The following is a 27,679-nucleotide window of genomic DNA, read 5'->3' as shown; positions in this document are numbered from 1 at the left end:
ACTGAATTGAGTAGAATTAACTTTTGACACTGGCCATAGAGTAAATTTTACTCTATTTCTGAGTGGGACCAAATGTTATCTGAAACGGAGTTAAATTCAACTCTATAAGAGTTAAATTGACACTATGTTTTTTACTGTGTGGTAGCTGACATGACAGAGAAGAATGGGTAATTTGTAAATAGTTTTTAGTTAGCTCAATGTAGCTTTTAGATTAAATTCAAATCTTTGTTAAATCCAGTGCATACAACTGAGAAATCTTTACTGTTTTTTAATCTTGCAGTACATCACCACCCAGACAGGTGAAAGAAATGTATGCCAGAGGAATTAGCTTATTCCCCTACCTCAGTGATCCATTCTCCAGGACCGGTTATGTAAGTCACACACTATAATGGCTGTGATAATGTTAAATGCTACATTGAAACATTTTGATTTCTACCAGAGCATATTTTTAAAAGGTACTTTTTGATAAAAATAAATAAACTAGAAAAGCACTCAGAGAGTGCAGACCTCCGCCCAGAAGGTGATATTCCCTCCCCCTCTCCATCACAATTAGGTTATTTGCATCACTGTCATTATTAGGTTATATATGCCTTCACCATGGAGACACTGTGGTGTATTTATTTCGTTTTTATTTTGTACCAACACAGAATATAATGGTTTTTTTGTATTTTTCACTTTCTTTTTTTCCAACACATAACATTAATTTCAACTTTAGAATTACAACAATATTTAGCAAGTAGAACCAGACGTGCTTTTCGGCCACCAGATGGCTCTATTTTCACCGTGTCATTAGAAATTGGAATTGCTGCTGAGGCTGTCAGACGGTAGACTTTTTTATTATTTTATCCACTTTGCTTCAACCAATCACCAACCACCAAAATTTTATCATCTGTTCTTTGTCCCATTATCAACCTTTCCTGAAAATTTCATCAAAATCCATTCTTAACTTTTTGAGTTATTCTGCAGACAAACAAACAAACAGATCAACGCCGGCGAAAACATAACCTCCTTGGCGGAGGTAATAATAAGTGAAATAATTGCTCTGCATACATGAGTCTTTTCAAGTTGCAATTGTGGAACTACGGCTGAGATGGTGTTTTTTTTTCATCCCACAGTCTTTTTCAAAAATGTGTTAGAGGGTGGGGCTACAGGAAGGACGAGGGAGTAGAGGGAGGAGCGGTGGATTCATATTCAAAATGTCCCTCTTTTTTTGTTGTGTCCAAAATCACTTGGAAGCACCTTAACTTTAAAAAAATCTCATTAATGGAGTGTCTGTTTTCGTTTTCCTTTCACCCTCCAAGGAGCATTATTATGATGGCGAGAGTGGCACTGGGTACTTGGCCTGGAGGATTAAAACTATTCAGAGATCCACTGCTAGAGACAGACAATCATCATATGGAGGTAACGCTATAATAATACTGGAAGAAGATCTGAAACATTGTTGTGTTTTTTTACCTGTATGTTTATATGGTTGTCAAAATACGGTATTTTCCCATATTGTGTAGCATCATCTGAAGGAGCATCTCATGAAGATGGGCTTGGAGGACCAACTGCCAGACGAGAGCCCCAGTTTGTTCCAGAGACTGTCCTGAGTGAAGATGAGTATAAGGAAGCCATCACACTGATTAAACATTCAGCTGATGAGGACACAATCAAGAAGAAGATGAAGCTGACATTTGACTTCTGCCGCAACATGGGCCTTGACCCACAGCAGTCGAGCAACGTACTGTCTGTCTTTCCACATTTCAAAGATGTCAAAGGCTTGGTAATTATTTTTCATTATTTTGACAATTTCATAATTATGTAAAAAGTATGTGTGTATTTTAGTGACAGTCAAACAATTAACTCAATTCATCTGGCTGTGAAATCTTGAAGTTCTCCATTATCCTCACCCTAGGTGGAACAGGATTTTGTTCTGATGTTTGGGGAGGATGTCTCTGGCAAGTTTCTGGAGAAATGGACGACCACATTCAAGAAAAAGATCATCCAACAATGCAGAAAGCTTGCATCCACCAGTGAGCTTGATGATCTCCTCCTGGCAGCTGATACTCCTGAGGATGGCACTGAAGTGGATGACGACATTGGTAAGTATGACTTTTTCCACATTCCATTGGCTGCACTTGTTATGTGTGCTTCACTATAACCCGTGTTAGTGTTAAGTTCTTACTGTGCAGTACACTCATGCCAGGGTCAGTATGCCAGGTAGCAGTAGTTACCAGCATAACAACGTCCTATGAACATACAATGATCAGGAACATATAATAAACTTACAGCCACATACATGTATTGGCGCCTTTTAAGGCAGAGAATAACATAACTAAATAGTGGCAACTTGCCGAGATAAACAACCACAATGCTATACACATTTTCAAAATTATTATTATTAATTCTTACAATGCAATCAAATAATTGTTAACGCATTTGCATATGACATGGGACGATAACAAAATGAGAAAAACACATTTACTATGCCTGCTGGTTCACAATCACATTAGCCTGCGGCTCATAGCACTGCGTCTTTATTGTAGTGCTGCGCATGAGCAGAGCAGGGCAGGGCAGATACTCTCGCCCGGTGGCGCAATAGCACCAAATGTGAAATGTTTTAGACAACAGTGTCTGGTGCTGTGTTTGTGTGATGTGTTAGCAGTAGTTTAAATATTAAATGAAAAATAGGTCAGTAAAAATAGAGAGCTTATGATCATACAGAACTGCTGTCTTTTTGGTATTTTGAGAAAGAAAAAAAAGTGCTATTGAAATTGCAGAATCACTGAATTTTGCTTTTGCTTGTAATAAGAAAAAAAAACTTGCTCCACTGACAGATTTTTCTACTTATTTCAAGTGAAAATTTACTTGAAACAAGTGAAAATTGCCAAGTAACTTTTTAGATGATGAGTCTTATTTTAAGTGTAATGAGATTTTTTTGACTAGAAATGAGACATTTTGACTAGAAATAAGACAAATATTCTTGGTAAGATTTTGAGTTTTTGCAGTGTACTGGGACATATGACCAAGTCATTGTAACTGATATGTTTGCATATGTTCCCATTTTGGAAACACTGAAGAGTATTTTACAAAAAAAAGAATTTGCAGACATGTTCAAGCCCAGGTATATTCCCAAGGAAGGTGTGTATGCAGATTTGAGAGATGCCACCTATTTTAAAGAAAGTCCCCTATTTTCTGTAGAAAAAGATGCCTTGCAGATTCAGCTGTTTTATGACGACTTTGACACTGCAAATGTCTTGGGACCCAAAAGGGGTTTACATAAATTAGGTGCTATATTTTTTTTTTTACTCTAAGAAATTTCCCCCCAATATTTAATTCATCTTTGATTAATATTCATTTGTGTGCTCTATTCCATGCACAGGACATCAAGCGATACAGCTTTAATTTGATACTTGAACCACTTATTGGTTGATCTGAAAGTGCTTGAGACAGAGGGACTTCAAATTCCAATTTTTGAACATGCGATTCATGGTACTGTAGTTCAGGTCACTGGGGACAATCTTGGTTTGCATGGTCTGTTTGGCTTTGTGGAGTCATTTGGGGCTCGATATTGCTGTTGTTTCTGTCTCCTTGAGAAACACTGTTTTCAAACTGTTTTCTGTGAAGATGATCTAGAAGTTGTTTTAAGAACTGTTGATGCACACGCACAGCACTGTCAGACTATACAAACAGATCCTAGGCTGCCTCATGTATATGGTGTGAAATGCGTTTGTCTGTTGAATTCACTTCAGTATTTCAACACAGCCAACAACTTCTCTGTAGATATAATGCATGATATTTTAGAGGGGGTTGGTCAGTTTGAGGTGAAACTGATTCTGAAGTACATTCAAGGCAGCTTCCTAAGTGCTGAACAAGTGGCTGGTAGAATACATGCATATGATTATGGTTTCAATCAGCAGCGAAACCGTCCACCTCTGCCAACAGATAAGTTGATGGATGGAAGTAATGATTTGGGGTTGAATGCCATACAGTCTTGGTGCTTGTTACGCAATATGCCTTTGCTATTTGGTGATTTGATCGAGACAGATGATAAACACTGGCATCTCCTACTTTTGCTTCTACATATTGTTAACATTGTATTTTCACCAGTCCTGTCAGAAGGCATGACCATATACCTCAAACATTTAATCATTGATCATCATGGGCTGTTCAAGCAATTATTTCCTGAAATAAATCTCTTGCCAAAGCATCACTTCATGATACATTACCCTCCTAGCATAAGGCACATTGGTCCGATTTTGCACACATGGTGCATGCGTTACGAAGCCAAACATAATTTCTTCAAGTAACAATTAAAAAGAGAGAGAGAGGAGACTGGAGCGCTGCTGGTGTCCCTCAAACCACCGGTGCTCATGGAAGGGAAAAATGTCCAAAATAAGAGGAAAACTTTTGGCCAAAAAAAATTGGCACAAAAAAATCCAAGTCCAGGCACTCAAGTGGGTTTGAAAAATGTAAAAGGCCTTTAATTTAATGGGCTACATTCATTAAAATTACACCAACGCGTATCGGCTTGCGCCTTCTTCAGGGTGCAGTGACACAAAGACAAACAGAGTAATCATGGTTGCAATTACTACAAATGTGCACAGGTGAGCAAGAGTGAAACATGCAAAGTTTGTTCTGACCTGTAGGGGCAGTACTCAGTGAATACAAGACAGGAAGTACAAACATGAGGTCCTCCCATATGCAACATTTTTTCTCTCTAGCCACTAGAGGCACCAACCAGCAAACACATAGAGAGAAATATGAAAAAATAGATATAAGAACAAGATCCCTGAAACAACACAAACCCTGTTAAGACGCATATGTGATTCTGATCAGGACTTCCACATTCAATCCATGGATATGCAGCAACGTTTTAAACAGAGAGGGTACAAACCCCAGACTCTCACTCGGGCTCATAGTAGAGCTCTGTCACTTGAAAGGAGGGAACTGCTCAGTCCTAAATCAAAACAAGAGCAAACTCACAAACTTTACTTTGTTACACACTATAGCAGAGAGGCTCTTCAGATCAAGCACATCATAAAGAGAAATTGGGACATCATTGAGAGTGATCATTCTTTACAGGAGATATTCACTGAACCCCCGGGGGTCAGTTTTAGAAGGGCCCCAACAATTAAGGATAAACTGGTTAGGAGCTATCTCTCTGCTCCTAAACTGGACACATGGCTTCGTCGACCCAAAGGAAATTTCTGCTGTGGTAATTGCAACTACTGTGAAAACATGATGAAAACAGACACCTTTAGAGATGTGTTCAGTAACAAAACCTATTCGATCACTAGTTTCATAAACTGTAATACCACCCATGTTGTGTACCGACTTGAGTGTACTTGTGGCTGCTTCTATGTAGGCCTCACCAAAAGGAGGCTGAGGGACAGAGTGGCTGAACACAGGTATGCTATTCGCAGTGGAAACATGAATTATCCAATGGCTAAACACTACAAGGAGGCCAAACATGGAAGTGATGCAACTCTAAGAGTGTCAGGTATTGAGGCCATCAGCCTTGATGCCAGGGGTGGGGACAAAATCAAACGCCTTAAACAAAGGGAGGCATACTGGATTTATGCCCTTAAAGGCACCAGTTACCCTGGCCTCAATGAAGACTTTGATCTCACATCTTTCTTGTAGTCATTGCTTCAGTCCTATTATATAGATGTGCTTTTTCCTTTAAGGATTAGATATTCTCAACATTTTCTCTAAATGTGCTACGAAGTGGTTTCCTGTACTTTGCTGTACTTTAATGTTTGATTCCTAGTGTGGATTTTATCCTCCTTTGCCTACACCACCCCTAACAGGGTTTGTGTTGTTTCAGGGATCTTGTTCTTATATCTATTTTTTCATATTTCTCTCTATGTGTTTGCTGGTTGGTGCCTCTAGTGGCTAGAGAGAAAAAATGTTGCATATGGGAGGACCTCATGTTTGTACTTCCTGTCTTGTATTCACTGAGTACTGCCCCTTCAGGTCAGAACAAACTTTGTATGTTTCACTCTTGCTCACCTGTGCACATTTGTAGTAATTGCAACCATGATTACTCTGTTTGTCTTTGTGTCACTGCACCCTGAAGAAGACGCAAGCCGATACGCGTTGGTGTAATTTTAATGAATGTAGCCCATTAAATTAAAGGCCTTTTACATTTTTCAAACCCACTTGAGTGCCTGGACTTGGATTTTTTTTGTGCCAATTTTTTTTGGCCAAAAGTTTTCCTCTTATTTTTAACAATTAAAAAGCTTTAAAAACATTACAAAGACATTAGCCAAAAAGCACCAAAGTTATATGGCAATGTATCATGAATCTTTTAGCAAGGAAAGATTAATTTTAGGTCCAGGAAAGATGGTGACACTTTGAGTTAAAACAGGGTGCAGCAATTGCTGCAAAATTTGGAACTGTTTTGTCAACCAGTGTGTTTTCTGCCAAATGGATTAAATATCATGGTACAGAGTACCGTCGTGACTTCATTATATGTACTGAGGTAGCATGTGAGATGCCTGTATTTTGTAAGATTGACACGATGTTTTGCTCTGTGGAAAATTGATGGAAACTATGTGTTTTGATAACCATTACCACGCCTTTAAGGTCAAGCTGCATCCAGACAAAGTTCTAAAAGTGTTGCACATAGATGATCTTTTTTACTTCAAACCATATGATGTTCAAATGAAGTATGGTACAACAGATACCGCTTTATATGTTGTTCCATATTGTCATTTTATGCAGACCTAAGGTCAGTGTTCTAAAGTGGTGGCGTTGTTAGGCTGACCAAAAGTTAACTGTTGTTTTTTATGTAATGTTTTTATGCAGACTTGAGATCATTTGCTAGGCACGGCAGGCACACCTGCAACCATCTACCTCATAGATGTTATATTTACAGTTTACTTGGAGCTCTGTAATGGCACGGCAAGTACACTGTTACACGACCTTACTGTTACATTGTGGCTTGTGTTTTTACAAAGGTTTTAAAGTGGTGCATGTGAACAAGTTGTTGTATTGGGGTGCCTGGCATGGCAGGCACACCCATGGCACAGCTATTCACTTTTTTTTAAATGCAGCACGTGAACAGTTAAGTGCTTTTGTACAACTAAAGGTTGAAAATACAAATGTTAAATGCATATTGAAAAGGTGCTTTTTTAGAATTAAAAATGAAGTAGTTCAATGCATTTTTGTGGTAACTTGTTTTTATTCAATGGTACATTTTCAAAGTATTATTTAATTATTATGGATAGATGCAATTTGACACTACAAAAGTGTAAAAATAACACTACATATTTATCTGTGCAGTGTTAATGACTGTTAGGATTTGACTCTGAGTTGGTTTTTCACAGCAACAGAGTAAATCATCAACACAGTAGTGTGTAAAATTAACACTTATTAGAGTTATATGAGCCTCCAGTGTTAACCTTCAATAACTCAATGCAGTGTTAAAAAGCATTAGAATCAGAGTTGATTTGTCACCACATCAGAGTAACTTATCAACACTGCTGAGAATCATATTTACTCTCTGAGTTATTTAACCTGTAGTGTTAAGTTTTATTAACACTGCACAGTGTTAGCCAGTGTTAATTTTTTTTACTCAATTTTGAGTTAATTTTACTCTGAAATTTTAACACTATGGAAAGAGTTAATTTAACACCAGTTCTGATTAGGACCAAATACACTCGGACACAGTGTTAAATTACATGTAGATTTAACACTGCAAAATTTGCTGTGCAGCCATGTCAAAGCGGTGCCTTTCCAGTTACCCCAGAGGCCTGAAGGATCAGGGCCAGCTGAGACATGCTTGGCCTCTCTGACCCCCATAGAACCCAGGGCAAGGTGTGTTTAAAAAAAAACAAAAAAAAAAAACAAACACCAACTGTGTTCCATACACCGCACAACTCCAGTGGTGGTTAAAGAAAATACACAATGCTTACCAAAAGTGTTTCTCTCTGCAAGTGGCCATGTCCTGAATGTGTCTGCTTTTTGCTGTTCCTATGCTCTGTCTGCAGGGATCCCATGAATCCCACTAACTTCCTCAGTCATGGTGCCAACGGAAGACGTTGGTAACCCCGCCCATTCGTGACGTCATTATCGGTAACCCCGCCCATGCGCGACGCTATGGCATATGCCTCTACTAGGTATGAGGTTTTGGTGAAAAAAAACGGACAAAAACGGTCTTAATTGAAGGAAACGGTCTGTGCTGGTGAGAGGAATGGCATGCTGGGAGACAGGAGCCTGCTAGCCACGCCCCCAGTATCCCCAATCTTGGGATACACCCTTGCAAAAAAGTGAAACCAGAGGATTGATGCAAGCCTCCTGTGAGTGACAGGGGGTTTGCCGGCAGTCTGTGGCCACGCCCCTTTCCCAGAATGCCTCAGCATGTAGTGAAACCATGACTGACAGCGATGGCCAGATAAAGGTTGTGCTGAGACTGCTAACCCTGCACCCAGTATCTCTAATATGGGGTACTACTTATACATAAAGAAAAAGAAAAATCAGAGAACGTGTTCCATTCACTGACAGTCCATATGGAATGCATGTTTTAAAAGGAAAAAACAGTTTACACATTAACTTATATGACCAGTATAATTATCAGTGGGGGGATGTTAGGGTGAGGGTAAAATAACTGGGCAGGGCATAAACATAAATGTGGCCAAGTCCAGGCATTAATCCAGAATTGTTAGGTTTAGGCATCAAGTGCAGAGAGGTTAGGTTAGGGAAAAAGCGCAGTGCTCTAAAGAGAGCACTCTGGGGGGCACGGGCACTCGGGGGCTATATATATCCATAAGATACTTAAAATAATTTTTGTGTTTAAAACCAAATAGATCCTTAAAAGCCCTGTTAAAATTTTATAAAATGCAAAGTAGATTGGGCCCAGGGCAGTTTGGCAGTGGGAAGTAGGTCTTAACAAAGACCTCCAGCTTCCCAGGGTCTCCAAATGTACATCTTGAGGTAGCTGTAAATAAAATGGAGGATAAAATGGATAATGGATAAAATTTGTATAAAATAAATAAGTGCTGGGGTTGGATTAAGAAAATCAACATAAAAGAAGAAAGATTAAAAAGTGCTTTTAAAATATATAAATAAATAAATGCATGCAAAAGTGCTAAATGACAAATCAATAAAAGTACATGGAAAAATCAAACCAAAATAAATTCAGTAAAAGGAAGTAACAAAGGTTCATAAAAATAATAAAATATAAATAAGTGATTTTAAAACATATAATTCTTAAATGTCGAGTGACTTGTAGTGTACAATTCCAACCCCCAATCTAAAACTTGCTCTGGATTAATAAATAAAAATAGCTCACCCCAGATTTTTCAAAAGAGTTTATTTAAAACAATAAAGGTTGGTGGGGACTGCGGGCAAAAAGCCGGTGTAATGCTACAGATAAAATGAATGAGTTAATAATAAAAATAAATAAGTAAATAGAATAATTAAGAAAATAAATAATTGAATATAATAAATAAATAATTCATTGTAAATAAAAATGCAGCTTCCTCCAACCTGAATAAATAAGTGCTATATAAGTAATGATTATAATAATTTAAAATGTACACTAAAATTCATAAAAAGGTGAAATATAAAAAATTATATATTGTAAGAGCATGCATAAAATAAATATATATATACACACGCACACACACACACACAAATCATAATAAAACGTTAAATCAAGTGGGAGAAGCTGCATTTTGGTAATATAAACAAATAAAAACCCAGTGAAATTTAAAATAGATAAGAAATAAAAATTGAAATTTATAAAGCAAATACATAAAATTCATTTATCCGTTGGTGTTCCGCAGCCAGAGCCCTGTTAAAAACCTGTGGAAAAGAGGCCCTGGAAAGTCAGGAGGTAAGCATCACCACCCGCATCCCCTGATTCTTCTCTGGGCGACCCCTCTGCGGCTTGCCTGTGTACACCTGCATCTTCAACGCGTAGCTGGACCAAGCGTCGCATGCTACCCAGGACTTGATCCCGTATTTCGTACTTGCTGGGCATGTATTGTCGAAATGGACACCGACCTTAGGGCAAAGACACATATTATAATAATAATATGCCTCTGGACCTGTACGCACCCGCCAGAATCAGCAGACCCATGTATGCGCGCATGTCTACTGAGTCCATCTCCCGCCACTCGTCTCCGCAGCCGCGGACACCCTCCCGATTGGTCTGATCCAGTATGAGCGCCTCTAACTCTGCCATGACAAACAGTTCGAACGTAGACGCCACGTCTCGAGCCCCACGCCTGGCCCAGTCCATGGGCCCTGGGTCTCCTGACGCTGAGCGGTCCCGGGGCTGAGATGTTTGCGTCCTGCATTGTGGAGCCGGAGACCGTGATATAGTCCCATTTTTTGAAAGAAACGAGTGTGTTTCGTCCTCTCCTCCTCCTCGTCCTCGTCCTCATCCTATTCCTCCTCCTCTCATTTGTACACCTCGGCCTCCTCTCACTCTTCTTACACCTTGTCCACATCCACGGCCTCCTCGCACTCTTACTGCTTGTCCACGTACTCCTCCGCCACCCCATTCTTCTTCTTCCCCTTCTCCTTCTTCTTCTTCTTCTTCTCCTTCTTCTTCTCTTTCTTCATCTCCGTATTCGTCTCCGTCTTCGTCTTCGTCATCGTCTTCGTCTTTTCCTTCGTATTCGTATTCGTTGTCGTCTACACCTTCTGCTGCTTCGGAACACGAGGCATCGCGGGTCGGGGTGCGTTGCTCATCCTCGTCACCCTCGTCCTCCTCTGACACCTCTTCGGCTTCAGAGGGAGGGTCCGAGTGTTCATGGTGTGGATCGTCAGCAAGCTGCTCCAGAACCTCTTGGACTGTGAAACAGGTGGTCGTCCTTGCTGCCATCCTTGCCACCATCCTTGTGCCATCACACAACTACACACAGACGCGCAACACACACACACACACATGCGCGCGCGCAGTTGGATGCCGTTAGTAAGAGACACATGCAGCGTTTTAGTAAGAAGGAGGGGGCAGGGGGGGGGTTACTACCCGGGTATACTGGGGTGGTGGAGGGGGACTACTACTACTACTACTACTACCACTCGAGAGCCCGGGTCACTTTGACCCCTTAGGGCAGCGGGCACTAAGGTGGGGACTACCACTCGAGAACTCGTGTCGCTTTGACCCCTTAGGGCAGCGGGTTGGACGTACAAAGGAAGACTACCACTCGAGAGCCCGGGTCGCTTTGGACCCCTTAGGACAGCAGGCGCTAGGGCACTAAGGGGGGGACTACTACTACTACTACTACTACTACCACCACTTGAGAGCCCGGGTCGCTTTGGACCCCTTAGGGCAACAGGCGCTGGGGCACTAAGGGGGACTGCTGCTAACCCCCTAACCCTAACCCTAACCCACACCCACACCCACATGTTATCCCGCTTATTACCCCCCTGGTTCAACTGATGGACTTTTTCAATTTTCAAATGACTGCCATTTTGGTCCTACAGGTCTGAAATTCACCACAGGTCCTTTTTTTGTGATGGTTTACAAAATCCCAAAGCCACCAGTAGATGGCACCATTAAAATAGTCTACATGTAAAAGAGACAATTAAGATAGCCTACTGTTCATGTAAACAGGCAGAAATACATAAAGGAATTCATAGTTATTAAATAAATACTGTTGAAAGTAAATTGATATAAATGGAGTTAAAATGGCAGTTTATAATGGCAGTAAATGTTGATTTTGTTTTTATTTTTAAAAGGTACTTTCCTTGAAAAAAGTGAGGCGCTGATTACTAATTCTCTTTAACTATGTAAACCGAAGCAAGAAGCATTGAGCTACATGCCGTTGGTTACATTAGCCTAGTGCGGTAGTGTAGCAGGTGTACTGCGCCACCATTTTAGGTGATGCTTCAGGAGGATTTATTCAGAAGGTGTTTTTAGTTGTTCTTTTCGAACTTTGTATTTTATTTTATTGAAGGTATATGTGAGACTGATGTGTGTTGTGTTGCTAGGAGGGGGAGAGAGCAATCCTGAGCTAAAAAGGGACGCATTTGTTATTTTGTTGTTGGTAAGTTTGCCATGTAATAAGCGGGATAACGTGTGGGTTCGTGGTCATTATCCCGCTTATTACATGGCAAACTTACCAACAAACAACCAGGTATTTCAGAGCACAATGTAATACGTATATCTAAGGTTTGAATCAAAGAAAAGGATTCAACTTTTTTTTTTTTTTTTGCTTTATTATTTTGAGATTCATATTTCTACCTGTCAAGTTCTATGTGTGTATATTTACTAACAACTTTATATAAAGCAAGCCAGCAGTTCAACGTTTATACAGGTCTGTGGTCTTACCATTCTTTAGCTAGTCATAAACTGCTCCTATGAGCCTACACCCTGGTCCCAGCTTCCTCTAAGTTCTACAGTGCTGTACGAGTACAGACTAGTGCCACAGAAGGTTGAAATAAAAGGAAAATGAATGGCTTTGTTTGATAGAACATATGACGATGGGTGTTGAAATAGACCACTGTGTCTGTCTGGATTACAGAGTTCTAATGGTTAACATTTTTGTTCAGGTCACTCATCAGTCCTGTCTCCTCCTGGTTCTCCACAACTCTCATCAACCCTGTACCCCCCGGGAAGTCGAGAAACCTTCTCAACCGTGTCCCCCCCAGAGGCGTCCACAACATCCAACCCAAGACTTCTGCTCTCACCACGCACACCATGGCCTTCAAATTTCAGAGTAAACTGGGAGAAGATGCCGCAAGAGATCCGGTCAGCTATCGCAAATTCAACTAGACCAAATCTGGCAGCAAGAAGAGCAATGATCAGATGTCTGGCTGATCAGATGAGAGAGCACAATCCAAACCCCAAAAGAGCGATCTGTGTGAAAATTGTCAACGATATAGTTCAGAAGTACCCGAAATACTTTGGGGACGTGGATGATGATGATGGAGTAGCTGGGGCATCTCTTGTACAACAAGTCAAAACGAGAATCGAACATGTGAACAGAAACAACACCCTGGCACGGGTCCGTAAGAACAGGCCCTCCATTCCAGGAGTGAGGGCGCATGGAAGAGGTCCCATGGACCAGTATGGATGTGTCCGCTGGTCACCTGAAGAACTTCCCTCTGGGGAGACAGAAGAAAGCTTACTAGAGATGAAAAAAGAGATGCAGCAGCTTTATGCCCAGGTTGGAATGGCAGGAGCGGAGAGAGGAGCGCTCCAGAGATGGCATGAAATGACCTACATTCTCCAGCGGCGTGAGCTGAATGCTGACCCTTCGTACAGCATCTCCAAAATCAAGGACGACTGGCCATTTCTCTTCTCCCAAAAGGGCCTCTTCTCCCACTTCAGTGAGCTGACCGGCATTTCCATCCTGGAGAAGCTGCCAGTAGCCATCGACCAAAGAAGCCAGACCATAATGGACTACTTTCAGCAACAGAAGACACTAGGGGTGGGGAAGGTTTTGGAAGCCTATCAAGAAGAGAATGGCAACAAGGCAATCTGTATCATCTTGTGTCTGCTTGCTCACTTCAAGGAGGATGGTATCTTCCTTACAGCTGATGTGAGTATAACTCGCACATACATACTCTCCCTCCCTCGTTCTGTCTCTCTCTCCAGTTATTTTGTAAATTGCTTATGCAGTACCATTGTGTTCCTGTTACACAACTGGGGGGGACAGTTTGTCCTTGGTAGTATACTTTATCCTTTGTTTCCTGCTGTGTCGTTCCTTTTACTGTTTAAATAACCATAACATTCATATCTTAAAAACAATAGCCATGCTATTGGCTCTACGTTAGCATCAGACATTTAAACAGATTTTTTCCCTTTGGTGTGTTGAGTGGAACATGAGAGTCTCTGGACCAAGTTTTCTTTGTTGTTTATTTAACTTACCCATACATGGCAGAATGGCTGTGGACTATAGGCTAATAATAATAAGTCTATGTGGAGACAACTTGTAATATCTTTTTTAATATGTTTATGTTTTTTATTCTCCAGCCCTCTGCCACAGCTGCTGACATACAGAGAGCTATCACCCTACCCAACACACCTCGCTTAGTTGTGCAAGGTATAATCTTCCCTTATTTTGTTGAGGTTTATAAGTTGTTACATGGATGTGTCAGGTGGCTGAGTGGCTCAGGAGGTAGAGTGGGTTGTCCAGTCCAGGATTGCGTGTCCAGTGTGTGTGTGTGTGTGTTTGTTATTCATGCAGCTTTTAGTGATTATCTTGTGTTAATGTGTTTCAGGAGAGACATTGAGCGCAGACATGTGGTTGATGTCCATGGAAGGAACATGCGTGATGGGGCCCCACAGCAACCCTCTGAACAGAGTGGCAGCGCTCTTTGCTGCCTATTACGCTTTCAACCTACAGTACCCTGCAGAGGCCTCAAGCACTCTTGAGTTTATCCAGAGGTATGTTTAAACTGTTTAAACATGACACTGTTATTAAACTGTCATAACCATGACACTCTCTCTCTCTCTCTCTCTCTCTCTCTCCCTCTCTCTCTACCCCTTTCTACCTCTCAATTTCTATCCCTCCTGTCCCCTTCCCTTGCTTCATATTTGTCAGCATGCGCGCGCATGCGTGTGATGTGTGTGTGCGCGCGTGTTTATGAATGTATGCTTGTCTTTGTGTATGTGTGTAAGTGTTAGTACTGACATGCTGTTGTAACCTTTTCCTCAGTCTACTCGGGTTCTATCAGGTCCTGTCTATTCACTAGGTTCGGGTAAGGAGATTGGCGGTAGCACTGAGCATTAAAGCAACTGATTTCCAACCCACACAACACGTAACACAGAATGTAGTTTAAACGTTTATGTTCAGGTATTCAGTTTCCTTTCCTTCAACTTAGAACGTTCAGTTTCCACACATTGACCGTTTTTTTTCCACATTAAATGAAATTAAATTCACAGTATGAACTGAAAATTACCTGACCGGTACCGGTGTATTAAGAAAATAAAGACAAAAAAAAAAAAAAAAAGTAAAAAAATGTTTCTTTCCCTTTTAATGTGTTAAATTGTCCTTTTTATTCCCGGTTTTCCGTTGTTTACTCAGTTTATTTATTGTCTTCCAGGGTCCTCCAATGAGAAAACAGGTTTTTTTCCTTTATCAATCAGTTTTTTTAGCAAAAATGTAAAAAAAAATAGAGAAAATTAATTAAAAAAAATACTGAGATCTCAGAAAATAAAGTGAAAAAGGTGTCACTCCTCAGGACTGAGCCTGTCCTACCACACTGGTATCCACACTGTGATCCCGTTGAACCAAGAGCCTCCATGCAGCATGGTGGTGATGCGGGTTGCAGCTGAACCAAGGCAGCGGCGGTAGTGTGGAATCACAATTGAACCGAAGAACTCGTCCCTCACAAAAGACCAGCCAGAATAGTCCAGAAAGATCGGGAAACACTCATCTGAATTGCTCCCATGATCAGTCTCACTTCTACCAGGTGCTACCAGGTGAGTTTCGCTTCACACTCCGTTTCTAACGACAGTTCTATCACACTTCAACACAAAATATCATCACATTTAGTCACCGAAGAGGACTCTTTGCTCTGCGGCTGCACAAGGTTTTTTTTTTCCTCCTTTTTTTCCTGTCCTTCCTTTCGTACACACGGAGAGCTGCAGGTGATGCGTTCAGGTAAGCTCAGAAATTTCACTACCTGCGAGAACAACATGCATTCAAAAACATTCAAAGGGTTCTGGAAATCACAGTGAAATAAATTTAACAGGGTTACACTGTGTTACTGAATATACTCCACACACACACACACACAACCGTGGATTGGTTTTCTAGCCTGTGTTTCCTGTGAGTTTTGAGCAACTTTGCCTCGGAAAAACAGGGAGTCCACTGGACTGGTTTTGGCCGAGGAAAATGCCCTTTTTTTGTAGGATAGAGCTCCACTGAAAGGGATTATACAAAGCCCCAGTGGCTCGCCAAGTTAGGCGTGTACCCTATAAAGCTAAGGGCTTTCTGCAGCGGCGCAGGTTCGAATCTGACCTTCACCCTTTGCTGCATGTCTTCCCCTACCTCTTTCTCCCACATTTCTATCTTCACTATCCTATCTAATAAAGGCTAAAATGCCCAAAAATATAAGTAAAAAAAAAAAAAAGATAACCTAGCGTGACAGTGCCCCTTTAACATTAACCAGCCCCCCACCCTAATCCTAACCTATTGCTAAAAATGGCAATTTATTGAAAAACACTTAATGAAAGTACATTCATAGATTCCTTAATGTGTCATAAGTGTATGTTCTTTTTTCTGTTTTCAGAGCCTTTTGTGGAATCAATCCTCAGACAGGCAGCAAGGCAGAGAAAAAACGTGGGCTCAACGCACCTGTGTGCACGCTCTTAAGGAAACTGCTGGACTTCGAGTTGATGGGGAAGTAGGTGTCTGTCAGGCTGCTGGGTGGGGTTGCATCTATTTTTGTTTTTTTGTTTATTAGGACCCATGTTCTGAATCTATGTTGCTTTGAAATGGTTATGTTTTCACAGTGAAACCAGGCAATAAGGCCTGTTGTGAAGGACTGATGTATTTCTTTGTACCAAGAACTAGCTGAGTTGTAGCCTAATTTTTGGTTGTTGTTATGTTGCCACAGTTGTATACACGTGTTGCTCCATGTTAGTTGAAGTGAACATGTCCTGGATGTAAACAAGGTTGTTTCGAGAGCAGTTGTTGTTGTAATTTTAGATTGTATTCTCTATAGTGTATGTAGACTTGATGAATGTGATGAATCTGATGACTTGATGAAAAACTAGATGAATCTGAAGTGCCTGTAATGTCTAGCGTGCTAGCTAGTCATTAGCCTTGTGTGGCAGCTTTATAGACGTTAGCACTTTGTATTGCCACTCGTTTTTGTTAGTGGATGCTAACATTGTTATTATTTGCAGAACCACACACATATCTGTATAAGAGACTGAAGTACATGTGGGACTATGTTGATACTGAGCCAACAATAAAACAACAAAAATGCCACTGTTTTGTCTTTCTTTGCAGAAGGCTGAAAGAAGACGTTTATCTAAGTTACAACATTCAATCGTAATATTTACAATATTCTATCCTGTGAAATTTACAGGAAATTCCTGGCTACTGAGTTGCAGTAAATATACAACATTTTACTGTAATATTTACAATATTCTATCCTGTAAAATTACAAGATATTCCTGGCTACTGAGTTGCAGTAAATTTACAATATTTAATTGTAATTAATTACAGTACAATACTGTATAAGTACAGTACCTTATTGTAGTTAATTTACAGTAAAGGTCCTGTATATTGCTTACTGTAAATTTACTGCAATTATTAGCCAGGAATTTCCTGTAAAAATACAATAAATTTCTAACAGTGTATGGGCACCTGCTCTGAGGTGTGCACAGTTACACACTGTGACAGACGGAGATATTGCACACTGGTGTAACATGGCAGGACTAATACCATCCCTCACAGCAGGCCAGGGAATATGACTTAACATCATATGCCCACGCATTATGTATATTATGTATATATATCTATCTATCCATAAAGACAAGCTGACTCGGAATGTGTTTCAGTGTCGTTTATTTACATAGATGAAGTTGTGAATCATGACACACAATGACATGGGTACTCCAGGTATGCTAACTGGACCAGAAAGACAATATCCTGTATAAGGGTTGGTTGATCCCGACGTGTTGACGGAGTGGCCGGCGAAGGGGATGTGACCCGCTGACCGTCTATGTCCACACAGTGTTATGCTACCTGACTACGGCGGGTACACTTGACCATGTCTTCTGACACTAGTATCCCGCACCTAGCATTTCTTTATATGAAACTACCCTGTGAATTATAAGGTTTTGCGCTTCTGGTCATGTACTCTCGAGCTGATGGGGTCACCGTGACAGTGTCTTGAAATTCCCTCTGAGTGTTAACCGGGCTCAGTTCATGTTTCCCCTTTAGGATAGTAGACGTAAGCACCATGGTCACCACGTACATGATGTAGATTATAATGTTAAACACTGCAATTGCGCACTCCATGTTGTGCAACCTCTGTGCGTTGCTGACCAGAGGTCTGTAGAGCAGCTCCATACACCCTGCTATAACGGCCATGAAGAGTTCATCATGGTGAGACACGCAAGCACGGTTCTAGTGCTTTTGGGAGTGTCCTAGCCTCTGTACGTGTCGGGGCCATCCATCTTCCGCTTGCTTTTAGCTGAAAAGTAGCTGAGCACTATGCTCACAACCATAGCCAAACACCCAAGCACGACCAGGGCTATTCCAGCGTGAATGTAGGCCGATTCGTATTCAGGTCTACAGTCGGACGGCTGCGAGCTGGAGCCTATAGCATGTGGCCCGGTTGAGATCCTTGTGCCATGATTGTTGTCTAGAATGTTGTTTGGTATGATCAGGAACCCGACAATGAGAGATGTGATCACTGTGATAGCGACGTCGAGCTTACCCCTGAATCGGGCTGCGCTCAATATAGTCCCCGTGGATGCTGCTGAGATTCTGGTGTTAAACATATCTTTGCTTGTGGATATCAAGGATTCAAACCCTCCCAGGAACTGGCTTTTGCGACTCATCTCTTGAAGGTGCGTGTTTACACGTCAGGGGTCCAGAGGGTGTGCAGGTCTGCATGCAGCCGTGAGGGTAGCGATCGTAGAACATTTAATACAATCCAGGACCCAGTCATAACGTTTCAGGGTGCAGGTGGTACACTGAGGGCAAAGTCTAGAGGTGACCATCGGTGGTACAGGGTTCAGGGTATTACCAAACATCTTGACTCTATCCTGTGTTACAGAAAGCGGCGCCGGTGTCATAATATGATAAGCATGGATTTGTATAGACGAATTGTCGACGAACTGCACCTGAACCCGAAGAGCACACTCAACTGGGTGGCCGATTATCTAAGACACCTGAACGCACCCGAAGCCAAGACTGTGATGTTCAAAGCAACGCTGTTGCAACTGACCCGGCATAGAACACTGAGCCTAGCATCGTGTAAATGTGCATGGGATAGAAGCTTGTTATCAGCCTGTATCGGCATTGCCGTGGACACACAGTGTAAGGATGTCTACAACGGAAAGAGATTGCTACAGGATGTAGGATCGGTGGCACGTTTAATTCTCACACATCTCCAAGCGCTGCATCTAACCCCTGTATGCGCCGGACTCAAGGTTGCAGGAATATCCACACCTGATATGAGTAGTACGCCAGGCCATTATATGTACCACAACGGTTGTACGCGGGTTTGTAGCTCCATTCGAGCCACATGGGGATTTTACACCGAGGTGGATCTTGTGGCACACGACACCGTGACAGACACGATAGCATTGTTAGAGCTCAAAACCCATAACAATGACGTCCTGGACCGTGCCACCCTATGGCGCTACAACGCACAAGTGTGGTTGACGTGGATTATGTTCTCACTCACGTACCCAAGCATGGCAGAGAGGTCCACGGTGTATCTGGTGATAATTAGACCAGGGACAAATCAAGTTACTATACAACGCTGTTTACGACCCACAATTTCTAAGGGTATACGCAACAAGTTCCCATGGCTGAACTGCTTCTGTCCTCAGGTGCTCAATTGTTTAGCTCCTGTGTGTGTGAACGTGAGAATCGAGACCCGTTCCTCTATTGCCACAAAGGCCACAACCCCATGGTTAGACTGCAAGGACCTGTGCTACAGGAACATATGTTTCAACCAGGAGAAGATGAAGATCAGGACCGCCAAGGCATCTGTACCATACAACTGAGTAGGCGGTAAGTAGCCCACAGCGACCACAATGACAATCATAACACAAGCGGAGACTGTCCAGATACTCCGTGATAGCAGTGGCTCAGCCCAACCTAGACCCAAACAGCATCTGGTAAATCTAAAGTATCATCTGCTAATAGGGTCCAATCATCCAACGAATGTCTACATCGCAGGCTTGTGATCAAATGTGTCCCTGTGTCAGTGAACGTGGATCGGACACTTGGCCCCTATTCTAGGTCGGACATTACAGTGGGGGATATATATATGTATATAGAACCCAGCATAGCAAGTACATGGTCAATGTACAATGTAGAGCTAGCACTACAGTGCACATCTCGTCTAACGTAGTAAAATGGGATTGAAACACAAGGCTATCCATGCAATGCTAGCCAATCCTCATCTGGCCCCATTTGAAGTGGTTGACAGACCATGCCATCAGCAGGATTGGACCCTGATAGACCATCTCATGGTGATTCACAGAATCACTGAACGGGATTACGTTCAGGGTGACCCACACTCATCTATAACGAATGTGGCCAGAACGCTGGTGCTAAATTACATCTCCGAGATTAAGGGCAGTCGCTGTGTGGTGCTTGTAAAGGATGGTTCGGGTGCTCAGAAGCCGGCTGTACGGGAGATGAGGCTCTGTCACACCGTTGAACCTCATATCGAGTTCTGTAGACGTAATCTGCGCACTATAGAATACACTATACTGATGTTGTTGGCTGACATGGGTATGAAAAACAAAGTGTATCTAGTTGTCGGTTCCAAGGGCAACGCCTCGGTGTCGGATATCCTAGACGGAGGCTCGTTGGACAATGTGGTGTCCATCCATCACAACAGTCATGTAGTCGTATCTGTGACTGCACTTGAAGATGGGACACCTTATGCACAAGAGCCATCTACCCTTGATCCCGGATATACAGCTAAGTTGATAGATAGACCGGAGGGAATCAATGGTGTTTTTGTGGCAACGTGTGCAGATAACGAGGATACCCGTTTGGCTACGTTGAGGGCGGCATGTATACAGTGCAGGGGCACAGAGGCTGACACACTACTAGTAGAGTTGGCAAATGTTCTACAAGGACACGTGACCGTATGCACAGGTGATTCCGATGTGGTAGCCGTGCTGACGGCTTGTGGACGTGAGGGTGTTACTATGAGGATAGAAAACAGGACCTACTACCAGGGCCGTGATATGCACACCTCACCCTTTGGGGAGTTGTTGTTTTACAATCCCACCATCTTGGGATTGGGATAGCCCGTTGTCACACAAGGATAGATTCCTAACATTGTGCAACATAACCAATGACAACCAACACCTGCTGCCTGTGTAGTGTATTATCATTCACTCTGAAGCTTTGGAACAGATGACCAGTAAGGGGCTTAGGTATATGGTCAGGGTCAAAAAAGATATTTATGGCCCAGGGTTAAAGTTTGGTGAAGTTCAACTAGGGTGACCCTCTGGTGTCTGTTTGACTTTGTCTCACATTTCACAGAAACAGCGAGTCTATATAAGCAGGGTATTTGGGGCTGTTTTTCAGAGTAGTTCACATTGGCCGAGAACCTCTCCAAGCAATCTAGATGCTTGATAGATGCTGTACTTCTTGTAATAAACCTTTTCTTTATGCAAGCAAGATGGTGTCATCGGAGTCTTCTTCATCACCTTCACATCATCGCTATTTAAGAAACAACAATTTTGGCGTCACGAACTCTGGACGTGTTGTGGCCTGCGGCGTCACCAACTGCTTCAGTGCATCTGCTCCCGCATCAGGCCTGCATATACGGTGAGCATTTCACGTGATTGAGTGCTGGTATGATCTTTCTGGGCTGTTGTGTATTTGCTGTTTGGTCACACCGTAACGAATCATTTGTGTGTGTGTGTGCCATGATGTGTAGGTGTTGGGGTGTTTCTCCTTCTAAATTTGTTTTTGATTGCGCTGTGTGAAGGGCAAAAGGGGGGAGTGACCTGTCTTAAGAAAGACAGAGGCCTGTCTTAGGAATGATGATGATTGATTGATGTAAGGAGTCTGTCTTAGGAACGGCAGTGAACAAACTGATGTAAAATAAGTAAAGAGAATAAACTTTGAAGTAAACTAAGGAAAGAAGAAATAACAGTGAAGTAATGAGAAAATGCCTGATTAGTAACGATAAGGTGAGCTAAATAACACCATGCGCAATTAATGAAGAGGTGGGCCCTGTACCTTCATAATGGTAAGACATGTGTATATTAGTCACTGCGTGAAAGTAGGCTTTGAGAAATAGTCGGGAATTTGGCTAAAAATAAAAGAGGACAGTAATAACCCTGGGCCCAAGGGAAATTGGACGCATGAAAAAAAGGTAAAAGAGATAAGGTAAGGATAAAGATAAAGTAAAGAGGAATAGGAATAAAGGAAAAATAGGAATAAGACGTTGAGAATTGAGGATTGAAAGCTGTTTGTGTTTTTGGGAGAACGTTGAAGTTAGTGTGAGAGTTTGGCCAAGGTGTCTCTGTTTGTTAGAAGAGTGATCTCTGTGTGTGTGTGTGAAGTGCTGTCTCAGCTGTGTTCTGGTTGTGTGTGAAAGATTGCGCAATGGGATGGTGGTTCATGAGATTTATGTTATGTTGATGCGATAGATTTCATATGAAATAGATATATATATAGGTTGTAGTTGAGAACAGGAGATTTATTTGTTTCCTAGTGATACAATATATGAGCCTCAAAGAAGAGGACTTTATAAATATTGATAAATACTTATGAGCCTTTGATGGGGACTTTGATAAAAGTTGTGAGCCTCTTTCGAGGGGACGTTTTGAATTTGGTAAGAAACGTATGAGCCCCAAGAAGGACATTTATGTCTGTGAAGAGAGGTGAAAAGATCAGTGAGGATATTTTTAGTAAGTCTGTGTGAGAGTGTGTGCTCCGGAGGGTGTGTGTGTGTGTTCCTTGTTTATGATTTCATATGTTGCTATATGGAGCATATTTGATCTTTAGAAAATTGGGCTAGATGTTCACTCTAGAATTAAAATACTGGAAGTTCTTGCTAAATTTAAAAGGTGGAGCAAGGGGGGGACACCCCATATAGAATGCAAATAGGATTGATCTTCCTAGAGGGGAAAAAAGTGCTGAGGGTGCTCCCTTTCCTTTTCTCCTTGTAAGGTAGTGCAATGGGAGACAAAATGTTAGATCATTGTGATTTGATTTGATGGTTTGACAGTTTTTAGGTTATTTGAATCAAATTAAAGTAAAAAGAGTCTGAAATACAGCTTGAGGATAATAATATATATTACTGAAATAAAGTATTATAATTATAATTGGGTATTTGTTAATAGTTGAAAGTTTAAAGGAGAAAAACATTTGCTGTAGATAAAATGACTTAAGTGTTGTTCATAAGGACCTAGTGGGTTCTTAAGATACTGAACTCTTGTCTGTTTTCTCTTATTCACCTATGGTGTTTGAGGAAGAGATAGAGGAGACAAGGTGTTTGTAAAGGTGATTATAGGTGTCACAAGGTGTATGTACAAGGAAAAAGAAAAAAAAGAGAAAATACAGTGACAATAACATAGTAAAAAAAAACGATGTAACAACAGTAATGAATGAATGAGTAAAAACAGAAGGAGAAAAGACAACAAGAGCATAGATGCACGAGACTGCTGCCATTTTTATAACATGCCTTTTTATAAAAAATATGTTTTTCAAGGAGATTTAAAATTAGACAAGGAGCTGGCTGTAGGGAATTAAAGCTCGGTGATGAAGCGAGGAGCTAGGTCATGAAGAACTTTAAAAGTTAATAATAAAATGTTAAAATCACTTCTAAATTTAACTGGCAGCTAGTGAAGTGCAGCTAAAACTGGAGTTCTGTGCTTAAATTTCTTGAATTTCTTGAACAGTCTGGCAGCAGAGTTTTGAACCAACTGCAGACGGTGGAGACAATTCTGGCTAAGACAGGTGTAGAGGCCTAAGTTGCAGTAGTTGAAGCAGGAGGACACAAGGGTATTTATGATTTTGTTGAGGTCATGGAAAGATAAAAAGATCTAATATGAGAAATATTTCTTAGATTGCAAGAGGGGCAACAGACGTGGATGTTAAAGTCTCCAAGTATATAATAATATTGTCAAAGCACTGAGTGATGAGGGACAGAAGTTTAGAAAATTCAGTAATAAGGCCAGAATTCAGTTTTGGGGGTCTATAGATTAAAACACAGAGTACTGGGTCTCTACTGTTAATTATAAAACTGAAGATTTAAAAGGTGGTAAAATTTCCAAAGGAGATGGGAGAACATTTATGAACATTCTTGCTGGTCTTGGTAGGATAAAAAAAAATAAAAATAATAAAATAAAATAAATAAATAAAAATGAAAATAAATAAATAAATAAGAGAAATTAGAAGGGGAGGTTTTCATGAAGAGGAATAGTGTCCTCTGGGCTAAGCCAAGTATGGGTGATCAAGATCATTCTGGGGTGAAGATAGTCAGAATGGGTTAGATGCACTATAAGTAATAAAATTCCACCGGGGAGCTAAAGAAGGAGTCATGGTGCAGCGATAGACTCTTTTGGCACTTAACTCAGTTGCGCACATAGTCTGACAGCATAGGACACATACCTTGAGTCAAAGGGCTAATACCATTACACAATGATAGTCAGCAGCTAATGTTAGCATAAGGTTCACACCCATAGGAGTAAGTAGTAACTGTAGCTGATTTAGTCTGAGAGACTGAGAGGTTTGTTAGTGACAGCTGTTCAGCTTGTGTTTATATGACTCTGGCATTTAACAGAGATGTTTATTCATGAAGATATTGGACTAAAAGAGCTCAGAGAGCACGTGGGATGTAGCAACTTCACCAGGGGGTGAACGAAACAACACTGATAATATGAGCTCTAATGTTGGCAGTAAAGTAGTATTTGTATAAGTAAAGGAGGGTTATGTACAGGATGCTTCTAGTGTGTCATTGAGTAGGCTCTTAGGCCAGCCCAAACAATTCTGGATACAGAAATGATGAAAAACAGTTTAACTCCATAGTTCAGGACTACACAGTTTAGTCTTTTCACATTTACAACAAGTATTTTCTAAGATGAGTAATGTGTTTTGAAAGAAATCACAAAAAATTGATGAGAGGCAGCCAAATCTCTGCTTGTGGGAATTTGACTTTAGCCATCCTGATGTGCCTCTGTAGGTCTTTTATGGATGTCTGGGTTGTACTGTTTAGGCCCAGCAATAGAATCAGTGTCTCTACCGTAGGAACTGGGTCCATTTTGGATAGAACACCCTGTACATGTCTGAAAGAGGCTCCCGGGAAGCTGTCTATCTGCAGGTCAGTTACTTTAAAGGGTGGAAATCTGGCGACGTTAGAGTCTCCCAGAATGAGCCATTTTTCCCTCCCCGCTAGGCTCCAGTTTTTGATTTTGTAAGTGGTGTTAATGTGTATGGTGGGCCTGCGTGTGAGTGGTGCTAATGTATGTTCAAGTGTGGTGTGTGTGGCACCTTCACTGCCTCTGCCAAAGACAATCTGGGACTGGAATGTTTTTTTGCGCAGAGGAGTCATAGAAGTACGTGGCACAAGGCTGATCTCCTCCGTGGGGTCACCCAGGAGCTCGTCGATTTCCTCACTGGTCAGGTCCATGAGTGCCACCGCGTCTCAGGCGGTAGCTGTGGGCGGCTGGCGGCATCCCGTTGTCTCCGATGGCTGCTCCCTCTCAGGTGGAAGTGAGGTCGGCTGCAGAGAAGGTGTGGATGCATCCTCACCTGGTTTGGCGCGGAAGGTACGCCTGGGTCTCTGCTCCCTGTGAGGGCGGTGACCGGTCTGGTGTCGTGTGGACCTGTGCCGTGACGGTCAGTGGTGTCCTCTGGGGGGGAGGTTGGGGTGGAGGCGCTCGCTGTTGCACCTCCGCAGATGCTGTGGCCTCTATGCGGTCATCAGGGACATTTTGGGGAGCTGGTTGTGTCCCCTGGGGGGGAGGTGGTGGAGGTGGAGGCGCTGGTTGGTGTGCCTCTGCAGGTGCCATGGCCCCTGTGTGATCACCTGAGACATGTTTGGGGGCTGGTGTCCCCCTGTCAGCCTGGCTGGCTATGAGTAGGGCCTCTGTATGCTCTACTGTGTCAGGAAGGAGGCGTCTGCCAAGGTTACGTCTGGCCAAGTTGGCTGCGATATCAAAGGGCTGTTGTCAGTCTGGGCTGGGCAGAGTGAACAACTTCTCAGTCTCTTGTTCAATAACCTCTGAGTAATGGTCAACAAAGTAGCCCAAAACGGGACAAATTTGCCCAAAACTGAAAAAAGTAGCCCAAAATGTGACAAAGTAGCCAATACGGGACAAAGTAGCCTAAACAGGACAAAGTAGCCCAAAATGGGTCAAAGTAGCCCAAAACAGGCAAACGTAGCCCAAAACGGACAAAGTAGCCTAAAAAGGACAAAGTAGCCCAAACGGGACAAAAGTAGCCCAAAACGGACAAAAGTAGCCCAAAACGGACAAAAGTAGCCCAAAACGGACCAAAGTAGCCCAAACGGGACAAAGTAGCCTAAACAGGACAAAGTAGCCCAAAACGGACAAAAGTAGCCCAAAACGGACAAAGTAGCCCAAAACGGACAAAAGTAGCCCAAAACGGACAAAAGTAGCCCAAAACGGACAAAGTAGCCCAAACGGGACAAAGTAGCCCAAAACGGACAAAAGTAGCCCTAAACGGACAAAAGTAGCCCAAAACGGACAAAGTAGCCCAAACGGGACAAAGTAGCCCAAAACGGACAAAAGTAGCCCAAAACGGACCAAAGTAGCCCAAAACGGACAAAGTAGCCCAAACGGGACAAAGTAGCCCAAAACGGACCAAAGTAGCCCAAACGGGACAAAGTAGCCCAAAACGGACCAAAGTAGCCCAAACGGGACAAAGTAGCCCAAACGGGACAAAAGTAGCCCAAAACGGACCAAAGTAGCCCAAAACGGACCAAAGTAGCCCTAAACGGATGAAAGTAGCCAAAAACGGACAAAAATAGCCCAAAACAGACAAAAGTAGCCCAAAACGGACAAAAGTAGCCCAAAGGGGACAAAGTAGCCCAAACGGGACAAAGTAGCCTAAACTGGACAAAGTATCCCAAAACGGACCAAAGTAGCCCAAAACGGACAAAAGTAGCCCAAAACGGACCAAAGTAGCCCAAACGGGACAAAGTAGCCCAAACAGGACAAAGTAGCCAAAAAAGGACAAAAGTAGCCCAAACGGGACAAAAATAGCCCAAAACGGACAAAAGTATACCAAAAAGGACAAAAGTAGCCCAAAACGGACCAAAGTAGCCCTAAATGGACAAAAGTAGCCCAAAACGGACCAAAGTAGCCCAAAACGGACAAAAGTAGCCCAAAACGGACAAAAGTAGCCCAAAACGGACCAAAGTAGCCCAAACGGGACAAAGTAGCCCAAAACGGACCAAAGTAGCCCAAAACGGACAAAAGTAGCCCAAAACGGACCAAAGTAGCCCAAAACGGACAAAAGTAGCCCAAAACGGACCAAAGTAGCCCAAAACGGACAAAGTAGCCCAAACGGGACAAAGTAGCCCAAACGGGACAAAAGTAGCCCAAAACGGACAAAAGTAGCCCAAAACGGACAAAAGTAGCCCAAACGGGACAAAGTAGCCCAAAAAGGGCCAAAGTAGCCAAAACGGACCAAAGTAGCCCTAAATGGACGAAAGTAGCCAAAAACGGACAAAAATAGCCCAAAACGGACAAAAGTAGCCCAAAACGGACAAAAGTAGCCCAAAACGGACAAAGTAGCCCAAACGGGACAAAGTAGCCCAAAACGGACAAAAGTAGCCCAAACGGGACAAAGTAGCCTAAACGGGACAAAGTAGCCCAAACGGGACAAAGTAGCCCAAAACAGACAAAAGTAGCCCAAAAAGGACAAAAGCAACCCAAAAAGGACAAAAGTAGCCCAAAACGGACCAAAGTAGCCTAAACAGGACAAAGTAGCCCAAAACGGAGAAAAGTAGCCCAAACGGGACAAAAGTAGCCCAAAAAGGACAAAAGTAGCCCAAACGGGACAAAGTAGCCCAAACGGGACAAAAGTAGCCC

At 42.2% G+C, this 27,679-nt stretch overlaps 1 protein-coding gene across 1 annotated transcript in view; it reads left to right on the top strand.

Annotated features, from left to right (window-relative positions):
* LOC125905804 (uncharacterized) overlaps positions 1-16,544 on the top strand; it is a 54,062-nt gene extending 37,518 nt beyond the window's left edge. Inside the window, exons 2-9 of the mRNA XM_049604026.1 lie at positions 281-371; positions 1,302-1,401; positions 1,506-1,765; positions 1,898-2,084; positions 12,496-13,487; positions 13,922-13,991; positions 14,170-14,335; positions 16,186-16,544. Of these exons, the coding sequence (XP_049459983.1) occupies positions 309-371; positions 1,302-1,401; positions 1,506-1,765; positions 1,898-2,084; positions 12,496-13,487; positions 13,922-13,991; positions 14,170-14,335; positions 16,186-16,303 (1,956 nt within the window). The 5' untranslated portion in view covers positions 281-308 and the 3' untranslated portion in view covers positions 16,304-16,544. The remainder of the gene's footprint in view (positions 1-280; positions 372-1,301; positions 1,402-1,505; positions 1,766-1,897; positions 2,085-12,495; positions 13,488-13,921; positions 13,992-14,169; positions 14,336-16,185) is intronic.
* Positions 16,545-27,679: the final 11,135 nt, after the last annotated feature.

This window comes from Epinephelus fuscoguttatus, linkage group LG18 (genome assembly GCF_011397635.1).
Source record: "Epinephelus fuscoguttatus linkage group LG18, E.fuscoguttatus.final_Chr_v1".
In the NCBI taxonomy this organism is placed as follows: Eukaryota; Metazoa; Chordata; class Actinopteri; order Perciformes; family Serranidae; genus Epinephelus; species Epinephelus fuscoguttatus.
Note: the sequence above shows the minus strand (reverse complement) of the source record. Positions and strands in the feature narration are given on the sequence as shown.